General features: G+C 39.4%; 1 protein-coding gene across 2 annotated transcripts; it reads left to right on the forward strand.

Moving 5' to 3' along the window:
• Positions 1 to 434: 434 nt before the first annotated feature.
• LOC122644116 (GDP-L-galactose phosphorylase 2-like) lies at positions 435 to 12,060 on the forward strand. Of its 2 annotated transcripts, XM_043837719.1 has the most exons (8): positions 435 to 928; positions 1,052 to 1,173; positions 1,285 to 1,344; positions 1,520 to 1,762; positions 1,833 to 2,018; positions 2,130 to 2,378; positions 2,480 to 2,859; positions 12,046 to 12,060. In XM_043837719.1, the coding sequence occupies exons 1-7, from the start codon at positions 820 to 822 to the stop codon at positions 2,849 to 2,851; spliced, it is 1,341 nt and encodes a 446-aa protein (XP_043693654.1). In that variant the 5' UTR covers positions 435 to 819; the 3' UTR covers positions 2,852 to 2,859; positions 12,046 to 12,060. The 2 variants fall into 2 exon arrangements, with proteins under 2 accessions (XP_043693654.1, XP_043693653.1); XM_043837718.1 differs by lacking the exon at positions 12,046 to 12,060 and having other exon boundaries at positions 2,480 to 3,131.
• The last annotated feature ends 1,220 nt before the right edge of the window (positions 12,061 to 13,280 follow it).

The following is a 13,280-nucleotide window of genomic DNA, read 5'->3' on the forward strand; positions in this document are numbered from 1 at the left end:
ATGCGTGACACGATTCAAGAATCACGTGATACAAATCTGACAAGGGTAGTTTCGGTAATAAAATACCTCCGGTAAACTGATTTTTTACCATATCAGTTTTACCCTTCCCCTCTCCCCACCTCTCTTTCTCTGCTCCGTGATCTCAAATTTTCAATTATTGGACCGTAGATCTTACAGTTTTACTCTTTCTAACCACCAACTCACCATTTCTTCTTCGTCGCTTCATCATTATATATTCACTCCTCCCACTTGCAAGGTCACCCTACAGAGCTTATCTTCTGCGAGAGAGAGAGAGACTTCTTCTTGGAAGGCTTGCTTGTTTCTTCTCTTATCCTACCTGATCGTATGAGTGGTTCTGGTCTTTTGGGTTTTTTTTGCATGATACAGTGATTCCTTCTTTTGTTTCATGATCTATTTCGGTTTCTGTAGCAGTAGCAGAAGGTGAGTGAGAGAGAGGGAGATAGAGGAAGGGATTCAGGGGTTGGAATTAAATCTTTATGCACTTGATCATAATTGTTGCAGAGGAAAAGCAAAGGAAAAGGGGTAAAACCCAGTTTGCAGAGTTGTAGACATCACGGCTATATATAGAGTTCTCCGGCCTCTCATTCATGTCCAAGCTGTACGACGTAAGGGTTGTGTAGTCGAAACTAGCAACCCTTCGCCGCACGGAGGACGTGGTGCTCTGCCTTCCGAAGGCGGGAGCCCATCCGATCTTCTCTTTCTTGCCGGCGGCGGCCGTCCTTCATTCTCTTTCTCCTTCTAACTGTACACTTTACTAATTAAGCATATTAGAAGAAAGATTAGATTAAGAGATTAGTCATGATGTTGAAGATCAAAAGAGTTCCCACTCTGCTTTCCAATTACCAGAAGGAGGAGTCGGAGGGGTCTGGTTGTGGTCGGAATTGTCTGGGCAAGTGTTGCGTTCGAGGTATTTCTATTTTGACCCTACTTCATCTGCTGCATTTCTTTCTTCTCTCTGCTTTTGTTTGGTGTTTATCATGGGTTAGCTCTCTTGGGTTCTTCATCCCTTGACTAATTTGGGCTGGAACAGGCATGAAGCTCCCTCTGTACGCTTTCAAGCCCATGGACAAGATGGTTCATGAGAAGGATATGATCGGAGATGAGAAGAGAGAGCCGCCGGTGGCTTTTCTGGATTCCCTCCTTCTTGGAGAGGTATATCTGCTTCATTCCAAGATCATTCTTTTTTTTTTCACTGTTCATCTTCTTCATCTTCTTCTTCTTCTTCTTGAACCATCATGCTTAAATTTTACTTCTTATTGGCAGTGGGAGGATCGCATGCAGAGAGGACTCTTCCGCTACGATGTCACTGCCTGTGAAACCAAGGTTTCATCTGGATTCTTTCCCCTTTTATGTAATTTACGATACCGTTTTTTGGTTTCATTTTTGTAGGTAATTGGGGATCGAACATGTGACCCGAGGGTTGCAGGTTGCAGCAATTTCAATTTCTCTCCCATGGGGATGGGTTCAACCCCAATTCTTTCTACTAATGTCTGTGCAGGTGATACCGGGTGAGTACGGCTTCATCGCTCAATTGAACGAAGGCCGCCATCTTAAGAAGAGACCCACCGAGTTCCAAGTTGATAAGGTTCTCCAGCAATTTGATGGGAAGAAATTCAATTTCACAAAAGTTGGGCAGGAGGAAGTGCTCTTCCAGTTTGAACAGAGTGAGGATGATGAAGCTAACTTCTTCCCATATGCTCCAATTGATATTGATAACAGTCCTAGTGTTGTTGCCATCAATGTAAGTGGATTCCTCGACTTACCTCCTCTTCAAACTTGAATGTAGCTTGATCTTGTCCTGTACTTTGCAGGTGAGCCCTATTGAGTATGGGCATGTCCTTTTAATCCCTCGAATTCTCGAGTGTTTGCCACAAAGGATCGATCATGAGAGCTTCTTGCTTGCTCTCCATATGGCAGTGGAAGCAGAGAATCCATATTTCCGGCTGGGTTACAACAGCTTGGGTGCCTTTGCCACCATTAATCATCTTCATTTTCAGGTTGCTTTTACATTCTTTATATTCTACTCTAGATTTTTCAACTTCATGGGCTCCATGAGCTCAATGTAGCTCTTTTTGTTCCCTTTTATGATATCCGCTAAACATGAACAGGCTTATTATTTAGCTATGCCCTTTCCGATTGAGAAGGCACCCAGCCGAAAAATCACCACCTTCCATGGTGGTGTGAAGATCTCTGAACTGTTGAATTATCCAGTCAGGGGTCTTGTCTTCGAGGGTGGCAATACTCTGCTTGACTTGTCTAATGCCGTCTCGGGTTCCTGCATTTGCCTTCAAGACAACAACATCCCTTACAATGTCCTCATCTCTGATTCTGGGAGAAGGATCTTTCTCTTCCCTCAGGTAATTAATCTTTTCTTCTCTTAGCTCCCTTATGCTTTTGATTTCAAAATATATCTAATTTTTCATTTTCCTGTCTCATGCCATTCTGTGAAAATCAACAGTGTTACGCTGAGAAGCAGGCTCTTGGCGAAGTGAGTACAGAGCTACTGGACACTCAAGTAAACCCAGCAGTGTGGGAAATTAGTGGACACATGGTGTTAAAGAGGAAGCAGGACTACGAGGAGGCTTCTGAGGAAAATGCTTGGAAGCTCCTTGCAGAGGTATCCCTATCTGAAGAAAGGTTCCAAGAGGTCAAAGATCTCATCTTTGAAAGAATTGCTTGCAAAGATTATGAAAATGGAAATTTGAACCTGACAATGGCTGATGAAGATGATGATGGCTCACCCCAGAGTCCCAATGAAATAGATGCCATGAAGAACGGAACTTATACTAAAATGGTTCCTGGGGAACAGGAATGTGTGGTTCTGCAATAGTGAGATATGTCATATATGTGAACATCTCTGCTTAATTTAGCATAGTATTTACAGTTGTTTAAGTTTATATTGTCTTGTATATCGTGTGTTATTGAAGTAACTAAAGAAAGCGAACTGGTTTGCTTCTACTATGCTCAGTGTGATGAGCCTAGGCTCAAGGGTCTTGTGAGTTGATATTATATGTCTATATGTATTTTCTCAGATAATGAAATAAGAGTCTGGCTTTGGTGTGTTCGTCTAGTGTGGAGTGTGCTAATGATTTTCTGCATATTTCAGTTCTAGAAGTGAGCTTTGTTTGATACATGATGGATGGCCGATGGCGCTGAAGAAAGAGTCTAATTTGTGATGCATTGCGCATCATTCTCGGATCCTTTTAAGACAATTAGGGTAAATTACACTTCATCCCCTGATTTTCAAATGAAACTCAAATCACTCCCTGGTTTTTTAAAATATTCAAATCACACCCTGTATTAGACCCCAATATGACAATTAGTTCCTACCGTTAGTTTTATGCTGTTAACTAATAATGCCAGCCAGTTAAATAAATTTAAATTCTTAAACTAGCCTTGCCCAATGTAGAGTTACTATTTTACCTTTGAATCTAAAAATCCCAAAATCTATTCTCTTCCTCACATGACCTGCAACTCCAGTCCACCGCTGCAAAGTCCTCTCTCTTTCTCTCTCAGGCTGCCTTCTACTAGTCCACTGCTGCAAATTACAGCAGAACCGGAACCCTAACTCTGTTGGTTTCCATATCTATATTTTTGTGTTTTTATAAAAAAAATTTCCCTCACCAAATCGATGAATCCTCTTCACAAAAAAAACCTCCATTTATTTAACACAAATCTGCCACTTTCTCTCTCTTCCACTCCGTTCCTTTCTCTATATATATATCTAAGCTTCAAATGGTCTACATTTCTGTTAATCAGTAGATATTTTTCCTCCATTTTTGATCTCGGAGACATGTATTCATTAGAAATGGACAACTGAATTCCAATCAAGGTGGTCAACTGGAATTTTTTACATTATTGCACCAAAAGAAAAGCTAAAATTCAGGCTGTTGAAAAGAGGTCCCAGTCCCACAACCCATCATAGTTTTTTAACTCTTAAATCAAAGATCAGATGGCAAATTGGGGAGCAGTGAACAACCATAGAGAAAGCATAACGGTAGAATCTAAGTCATCATGTGCAGAATCCGGTGATTATTCCGACGTTGATTCGTCTTCGGCTTCGACTATGTCGACCTCATCGACGGTTCCAGTGTTTTTGGGTCAGTTTTCAGGCTCTGGATCTCTCCTACAATAAGCTTTCTGGTCAAAACGTTGCCCCTTGGGTTCTTGCTGGTGATTATAAGGAGCTCAAATACTTTTATGTGGGTAGAAACAAAATCTCTGTGAATATTCCGGTATCAAATTGCGTTGAGGGTCATCTCAGGCGAAAATTGGAGAACACCCACCTGCGTATGTTGCAGAGAAGGCAAGAAAATGGTACCCAGGACAGGAAACTGGGGTTCCTTAACGTCGGAAATGAAGAAGAAGAAGAGGAAGAGGATTTGGAAGGAAAAGATGGAAATGGGAATTTGACGCCCTCGTACCTACGATGACGGTGAGGAAGAGATCAGAATTAGATGGATCTACTTATGAGGAAGAGAAGCAGAGAGAAAGAAAGAGGAGAAGAGCCTGGGAAGTGTGAGATAGAAACCAAATGCTTCAGAGGTGTAGTGCCAGTGGTAATGGTGGTGAGCGAATGAGAATCCGGCGGCAGGTCCGATGGTGGTGGTGGTGAGGCTATGAAGTCCCAATTCACTGGACATTCGTGGAGAACGATTGAAATAAAACCCTAAGGGTAAATTACACGTCACCCCCTGATTTTCAAACGAAATTCAGATCACCCCTAGTTTTTAAAAAAATTCAAATTACCCCTTCTACAGTAACGGTGTTAGTTTCTTCTGTTAGTTATTGGTGTCCACAAAAAAAGTAAGCCCCCCCCCCCCCCCCCCCCCCCCCCCCCCCCCCCCCCCCCCCCCCCCCCCCCCCCCCCCCCCCCCCCCCCCCCCCCCCCCCCCCCCCCCCCCCCCCCCCCCCCCCCCCCCCCCCCCCCCCCCCCCCCCCCCCCCCCCCCCCCCCCCCCCCCCCCCCCCCCCCCCCCCCTCAGAAAGAACTATTTTACCTTTGTACTCAAACATTAGAATTAAATTTACAATACTACTTTTCCTTCACCTTCAACATTGGTCAAGGGTAGTTTAGGGATTTAAATTTATTTAACTGGTTGACATCATCACTTAACAGCATAAAACTAACAGTAGAGACTAATTTTTCATATTGGGGGTATAAATCGGGGGGTGATTTGAATTTTTTCAAAAACCAAGGGGTGATCTAAGTTTCGTTTAAAAACCAAGGGGTGGCGTGTAATTTATCCAAACCCTAATTATCAATTTTTATTTGTTTTGTTTAAATCTGAAGGGGTAAATATGTCATTTCACTTTTTGATTTGATTTAAGTTAACACCGTTATTTTAGAGGGGGACAATCGAGTATTTAAAAAATCAGGGGGTGATTTGACTTTCGTTTGAAAACCAGGGGGTGTCGCATAATTTACCCTGAATTAACCACTCAATAGAACAACAATTAACAAAAGAAAATCGAAAAAGAGATCACACATACACACACAAAACACAGATTTATGTGATTCACCCAAGATGGTGCTACGTCCATGGTCGAGCAGCAACCAAAGCTTCCACGATTCTGATGAAGGAGTTACAAAACTCTCGTACACATCTCCTTGCAAAATCAACCCTATATATAACGTTTTGATGTATTACAATATAGAGAAACTTAATCCTTGAAAGTACAAAATTATCCTAGTATAAATGACTAAAAAAATTTGGTCGGACCTCCACCCACTACACCCCCTGGACAATGGGCTGCCTGCCCCCTTGCAATCCCATGGCCCATTCACTGCTGTTATTGGGGATGAATGAACAATACTTCCTGCATTAACCTGAGATCAGGCTTCATCAATAACAATCTCCCACTTGAAGATTGATATATGCACTTCACTGAAATAGCTTCAAAACTCATGACTTATCACTCTCACATCTACCAATCATCCACGAAGATCTATCAAAGTTGAGCAGAGGCTCAATTTAATATATCTGCAGGATTCTTGCTGCCATCTGCCATCAATCTTGTCAAATTTTAATTGTCCATCCTCCAAACTTATCGAATGAAGTGATATCTCAACTGAATATGCAGGTGAATAACATTCTGACTGTTACTTCATAGTATGTTGTTCTCTTACACTCTAGCCAACTCTTCCATAAATCTCTGAAGCCAAATCAACTTATTGCTAGCTTTAATAATTACAACATATTCTGCTTCTGTTGTTAAACGAGCAACTACCTTCTATAACTTTGAAATCCAGTTGGTTGTTGTTCCACATATAGTAAAAACATATCTTGTGGTACTTCTTCCACTCTCTCTGTCTCCTGAATGATCTGAGTCAACATAATCTTGCACATCAATGTTAGTACCACCAAAATATAAACAATAATTGGATGTACCTCTAAGAAACTTGAGTATCCACTGAACTTCCTTCTAATGCTCCTTTTTGGGTTCTACATGTACCCACTGACAACTCCTATTGCATGTGCAATATCCGGTCTTATGCTTATCATTGTATATATCAAACTTCCAACTACTGAAGAATATGACACTTTTGTCATGAACTCCTTTTCCTCCTTTGTTGAAGGACACATATCCTTTTGAGTATAAAGTTAGTTTAAAGTGACTTGCCAATAAAGTAACTACCGGCTTCGTCTTATACATATTAAACCTCTTGATTATCTTCTCGACATAGCCTTCTTGAGATAATCAAAGGTTCTTCTGTAATCTGTCTCTCATTATTTGCATGTCAATAATTTGCTTCCCCTCACCCAAATCTTTCATGTCAAAAGCTTCGAACCGATTTCTCTTGAGATCCTTAATTTTTTGCATATTTGATCTTGCAACATGCATATCATCTACATACAATGCAAGAATTATAAAATCTCTATTCTCAAAATTTTGAAAATAAACACAATGGTCAGACTGACATCTTGCAAACTTTGAGTCCTGCGTAAACTTGTCAAATTTTAAATACTCCACTGCCTTGGAGTTTGTTTGAGGCCACACAAGCTCCTAATTAATTTACAAAAAAGTTTCTCCTTACCCTTTACTTCAAACCTTTCAGGTTGATGCATGTAGATCTTTTCATCCAAATCACAATAGGGAAATGCAGTTTTAACATCTAACTACTCAAGATGTAAAGCTTCTACAGCTACCTGCAAGTTCAACATAATACGAATTAAAGTCATCTTAACAACAAGAGAATTTTTTTTTGGAAATCAATACCTTTCTTCTGTGTAAAACTATTTAGTACTAGCCTTGCTTTGTACCTTTTTATTCCCCCCGACTTCATCTTTCACTCTGTATCCCATTTGTTGTACAATATTTTCTTTCCAATTGGCAAATTCACCAAATCCTAAGTTTTTTTTTGCTTCAATGGGGCCAACTCCTTATTCATGGTTGGTCCCACTTGACTCTGAATTTATCCTATGTTGCTTCTTCAAAACATTCTGATTCATCAGAATCAATATACAAAACATAATTTAAAGATGGGGAATCTCTACTAGGAGGTTTAATGGTCCTATAAGATATTCTTAGGATGGGAGTTTCTGGTTTATATACTCTTGAAGATTATCACCATAACTGCTTGTAGACTCACCATCTGAATTTTCAGAGTCATCATGCGAATTTTCTAGAATTCCTTGCACACTAGGTACGACCCCACATGCAGTCTCATCGAGTTTAAAAACTTTGTTTCATCTTTTCCACTTTGTTGCTGGCTATTTTTGTATGTGCAAAACTCCTTGAATATATAACATCTTTGCTCCTGATGATTTTGTTAGGTTCATCATCCCATAAATGATAACCGAATTCATCACCACCATATCCAATAAATACATACATAACAGATTCAGGATCAATTTTTTTCCTATGTTCTCTATTAACATGGGTATAGGCAATGCAACCAAAAGTTCAGAAAAGAATAATTCACTTATTTTTCTATCTAAACCAGTTATCAAAAAAATTGTAGTGTCAACAGAAATTGTTCGAAAATGCAATGGCAACCCCAAATGTATCCTCTCTTACACATTCCAATATGTTTTCGTTCCTTATCTCTACGACACCATTTTGTTGTGGTGTCCCTAAGATTGTTTCTATTCTTCTGCTTCCATTGAGTGCACATTATTTCTTAAAACCTCCATCACGGTACTCCGTACCATTGTCAGTCTTGAGATACTTGACTTTGTTTCTTGTTTCAATTTCTACAAGAGCTCTCCACTTTTTGAAAACAACAAACATCAAATTTTTTAATTGCATGAATTCATGTTTTTCTAGTTGCATCATTGATAAATGATACAAAGTAAGATTTTGTACCAAAATATTTTGCCTGAACTGCTCTCCAAACATCAAAATGAATCAGTTCTAAACTTTCCGTTTTCTTTTTGTGCCCTCCTTTATGAAAACTAACGCTTTTTTGTTTTCCATACACACAATATTCACATTACTCACAATCAATTCCCTTAAAACCAGGTCGCAGATTTCTTGAGTGTAGGTTCTTCATGTCTGTCTCACTCAAATGCCCAAGCTTGTGACATCAGAGTGTGGTATTCCCATCTGCAGAAGTTAATGAAACAATGTGGTCATTAGTACTAGTAAACATGAACAAAGTACCAACCATATTACCCTTGGTTACTACCAGAAACCCTTTTGTAATCTTTCATTGGCCATTATCGAAACCAATAAAGTACCCTTCACTGTCCAACTTGCTTATTGAGATGAGATTCTTTTTCAAGTTAGGAGCATGTCGTGCCTTTTGTAGTCTCAAGTGGCCACAATTAGAAAATTTTAATAAGATTATTCATTTTCTTACAACCTTACACTATTGTCTGTTTCCCACAGTTACATGTCCATAATCACCAAGAACATAATCTTGAAAATAATATTTATGGCAAGTACAATGAAACAAAACAACATAATCTATGAACCAAACTCAGATTAAACATCTACTAATACAGATAAAAACAAATTACAATGTACTTGATCAGTGGTAGAGATCATGTTTTTGCTTCTTCATCATTCGTCTGCTTACCCTTTTCATCTTTGCTCTTCTTGTCTAAATAATTTTTAATCATGTGTCTCATCTTGCTGCAATTCCAGTACTTGTCTTTGATTTTCCATCAGTGATCCCCTTTCCTCTTTCTTTCGACTGTGATATGCTTTTGGATTGTGAATTTTTCCCATTTAAACTAGTTTCTCTATCTTGCTGTCAACCCCTTGTTTCAATCGACAATACAGTACCAGATGAAACCTCTAGACTTTTTCTTGGCATCTCGTCACTTAGTATACAAGTGATGACATCGTTGAATACTAAGGTTTCAGTCACAATATTACTCACTGCCATAACTAAGTTATTCTAACTTTCTGGCAAAGAACATAAGAACAACAAAGCCCTAAGTTTATCATCAAAAGTCGCATACACTGATTTTAATTGACTAGTGACCATATTAAATTCATTTAAATGATGTGCAATTGAAACATTTTCAGCCATCATCATATTGAAAAAAAATTTCATAAGAAAAACTTTATTAGAAGCATAGGGTTTTTTTCGTATAACTTAGGTAGGTCTGCCATGAAATTAGCTATTGTACTCCCTTTGGAGATAATGAAGGACACCTGCAATGTGAGAGATAATCTCTCTGTAGCTAACGTCTTTCTATTCAAAATCTTTCATTCATTATCCTTCATCGCATTTGATCTTTTGTCTTCCTGTGGTAAATATAGATCCTTCTGATAAAGGAAGTCCTCCATTTGCAACTTCTACCACTGAAAATTTTTTCCGTTGAAATTCTCAATCATCATTTTTTCAACTTCTACCATCTCTCCCACTCAAGAGAAAATCCTTTAATATCCCCTTCCTGAACCTTACTCTGATACCAGTTGTTAAGAGTTAATAATTTAGCAGATCAACGATTAACAAAAAAAAAAAAAAAAAAAGAGATTACGCACACACAGAACACAAATTAACGTAATTCGCCCAAGATGAGCTACGTCCACAATAGAGTGATAACCAGAGCTTCCACTATTTTGATGAAAAAATTACAAAACCCTCACACATACATCTCCTTACGAGATCAATCCTATATATAGCGTTTTGACACGTTACAATATAGAGAAACCCTAATCCCCGAAAGTACAAAGTTACTCCCAATATAAACAGCTCCCAAAAAATTCGATCGGGAGGCTCCACATCCTACATCCCTTGGAAAGGGGGTTGCCTGCTCCTTGCAACCCCTACAACCCACTCATCGGCGAGTGGGACCATCTTTATTGGGGAAAAATCAACAGTCTTTCATAGATTAAGCTGAGACCAAGCTTCACCAATAACATATCCAACAATCACTCAGCTAAGACAAGACATTTTCAATTAGAAACCCATTCTGGTCCTAACCAAAGAATGGAAGTAGTGATGCAGAGAGAATAGAAACATGTCCAGTAATCTGCCATTAGGGCATGAATCTCCAAATAATAATAGTTAAGAATGAGACAAATGAGGGGTTTGAGAAGAATTTATCTTCATATTATTACAATAATAAGAATAAATTTTCATTAAAAATATAAGAAAAATAAATCATCAAAATGATCTCTCTTCTCCCCTACTTCATTTGTTAACCTTTTAAGAGAACATGCCATCTTTAAATTGTTAACATTTAGCACTTGGCAATTAAGCATGTATTTCATATGATAGCAGACTCCATGGTCTGTGCATATATCATCGATAAAATTTTTGTCCAAAATGACTAAATAGTTCATTTAAATCTAAAATTTAATTAAAAAAAAAGTTTTAATTGGTGTAGCCACGGTTCGTACGAGCCTATCATCATAACTTTGCTTACATAAAAGACAAGTCAGTGATTATAGGCTCCACATATAACAAAGAATAACCCTAAATAAAATTCTGAAATAGTTGAGTTCGACTATTGGATAACTTTAATGGACCTGGTGTTGTAATGTAGGCCTGACTGTTGAACCATTCATTCATTAACTTTATTCCTGTAGTGCAGATTTACTTAGTCTAATTGTTTAATGTGTAGAGCATTCTCTCGATTGGCCACCTGACAAACTTTACGACCTTCTCAACCCATTATTTTTTTTAGGGGGGGGTTAAAAGATTCTCCAACATCAAACATGTTAACCCAAGTAGCACATTTATTGAATCTTCTGTCTTTTCCTTGCCACTCTTGCCAAAAGATTTCACATTTGGCCAAGTTTGATCCTTTTTTTTTTTTTTGTTCTAGGCCCCACATTGGGGCTAGACAAGGACCCATTAGGGGCTAGACATGGACCCACAAGGGGCCTCACTTATTACTACAATGCTATACTCTATGTGAGGACAATGACCCTATGGAGGAGGATCGCCACGTGTCCTCGACCTCATGCCTCCTTGGGGGAAAGAGAGAGGTGAAATGTGTGTTGGAGTCGCCACCTAGAAGAGGGTCTAGGGCCCAAGATTATAAATATAATGACTCTTATGCAACATCCTTTTGGGGACAAATGGTTCGTTGGTCTAGGTACAGTTCAAATTATGGTCTGGGGATGGTATTAGGCACCCTAGTCCACCCGGACTCGTTGGTCTTCTATTGCTAGGCATTGTGGAATGAATAACATGCTTTGGTAGAATGTAAATGCAAGTAAAAGTGCAGAAAAGTAAAGTACAAGGAGAGTGAAGGGAACACATACCTGGAGGTTCGACTGCAAGACAAGGGTTAGTACACTAGAATGTAAAACAAAGGACTCGAAGACCTAAATAACCTAAACATGATAGACTCTAGGCTAAGCATAATGATGTGATGAATGCATATAAACGAAGATGATAATTTAATATGTATGTATGGAGGAATCTGGGAATAATACAGGAAAAATATGCCAATGGTGAGTGTGCATGAGGGAGTCTTAAACTATGGGGGATTGGGATCATGGAGGTGCATGCTTGAAAAATGAAATACAACACAAGATAGAGCATGAAGAAAAAGAGAAGAAATAACAGGGTGAGATCACCGTCTAAGGAGACAGGATCACACTCCTCTTGGAGATGCAAAACATAATAAGAATAAGAAAACAACGTAGATTGAATAATATCATAGGCCGAAGGGCCTACCTAATGAAAGAAGACTGAAATAAGAGCGTGGAGGTTTTCCTTGTGTAACTCAGGAGATTTGTACCTTGAGCAAATATCGCCGCTTGTTGTGGCTTCTCTTGTCTCTTATACTCGAATGCTTTGTCAGCCAAGCACCGAAATTACCGGATTGATGTTTCTAGGCTTTGGGGTGGGGAGTTTTAATGGAGGATTGTGGTGTTTAAGTGATGGAAAAGCAATGGACTAATGCTAAGTCAAGGCCAAAGGCTAGAAAACTTAAAAACACTTGAGAGGGGGAGCAAGCAAGGTACACTGGCCAACTCCAGCTTATGCAAGGGTTGTGTGTGTGTAACCCTCCTCAATGTGAGAGTGGTTGTATTTATAGATCTAGAAAGGTGTGTGCACTCCCAAATTCGTGTACGTATGGCTGGGTTAATCCGGATCGTCCAACGGAGGTGTCTTTGCATCGACGGTGAGTGTAAAGCCAAGGTAAGGACTAATGGGGTATAGGCAACTATTTTATTACCTTTGGGGGTGTTTCTTGGGGCCTAAGGGAGCCAAGATTGAGATCTAAAGTGCCAAAATTAGGCTAGGATGCGAAAGTAATCCCAATCGAATCTAAACATGGCAAGTTTGGGCTTCTCGGATTAGTAGTTATTCAACACTGAAAGTGCCCAATTCGACATCAAAGTGGGGTACACTCGACGTCGAGTGGCTGTCGATGAACGGGACTCAACATCGAAGGTTGATTTGTGAGTGTCGAGTGCCATTGTCTAAATGTCGAGGTGAGATAGACAGTAAAGGGCCATCCAACGGTTCATGTATAAAGGGCCCATATGATAGGAAAGAGAAAGTTTGAGAGGGGTATGTGATCATGGTTTAAGGTATCAGTATTGTATCGACCGTATTGGGTGAGATGTAATGGTTCTGCTAGTTGCTGATTCTGAAATCGTATTGGTGAAATGGTATAGATAAGGGGTAAAAGCCTTAGAAGAGGATACATGAAACCCTCCAAATCAAGGAAAAAAAATGACCAGACTAGTTACTTTACAATGATGTAAAAATTAAAACTCTCTCTTGGCAAAAAACAATGTTAAAAAAAAAAAAAAGGGAACAGGCTAGGTACACCGCCCATGCGCCCGCTGTGTGTGTCTCTCTCTCTCTTCCCCCTTCAAAATGACCCCATGCCC

Source organism: Telopea speciosissima, chromosome 10 (assembly GCF_018873765.1).
Source record: "Telopea speciosissima isolate NSW1024214 ecotype Mountain lineage chromosome 10, Tspe_v1, whole genome shotgun sequence".
NCBI lineage: Eukaryota > Viridiplantae > Streptophyta > Magnoliopsida > Proteales > Proteaceae > Telopea > Telopea speciosissima.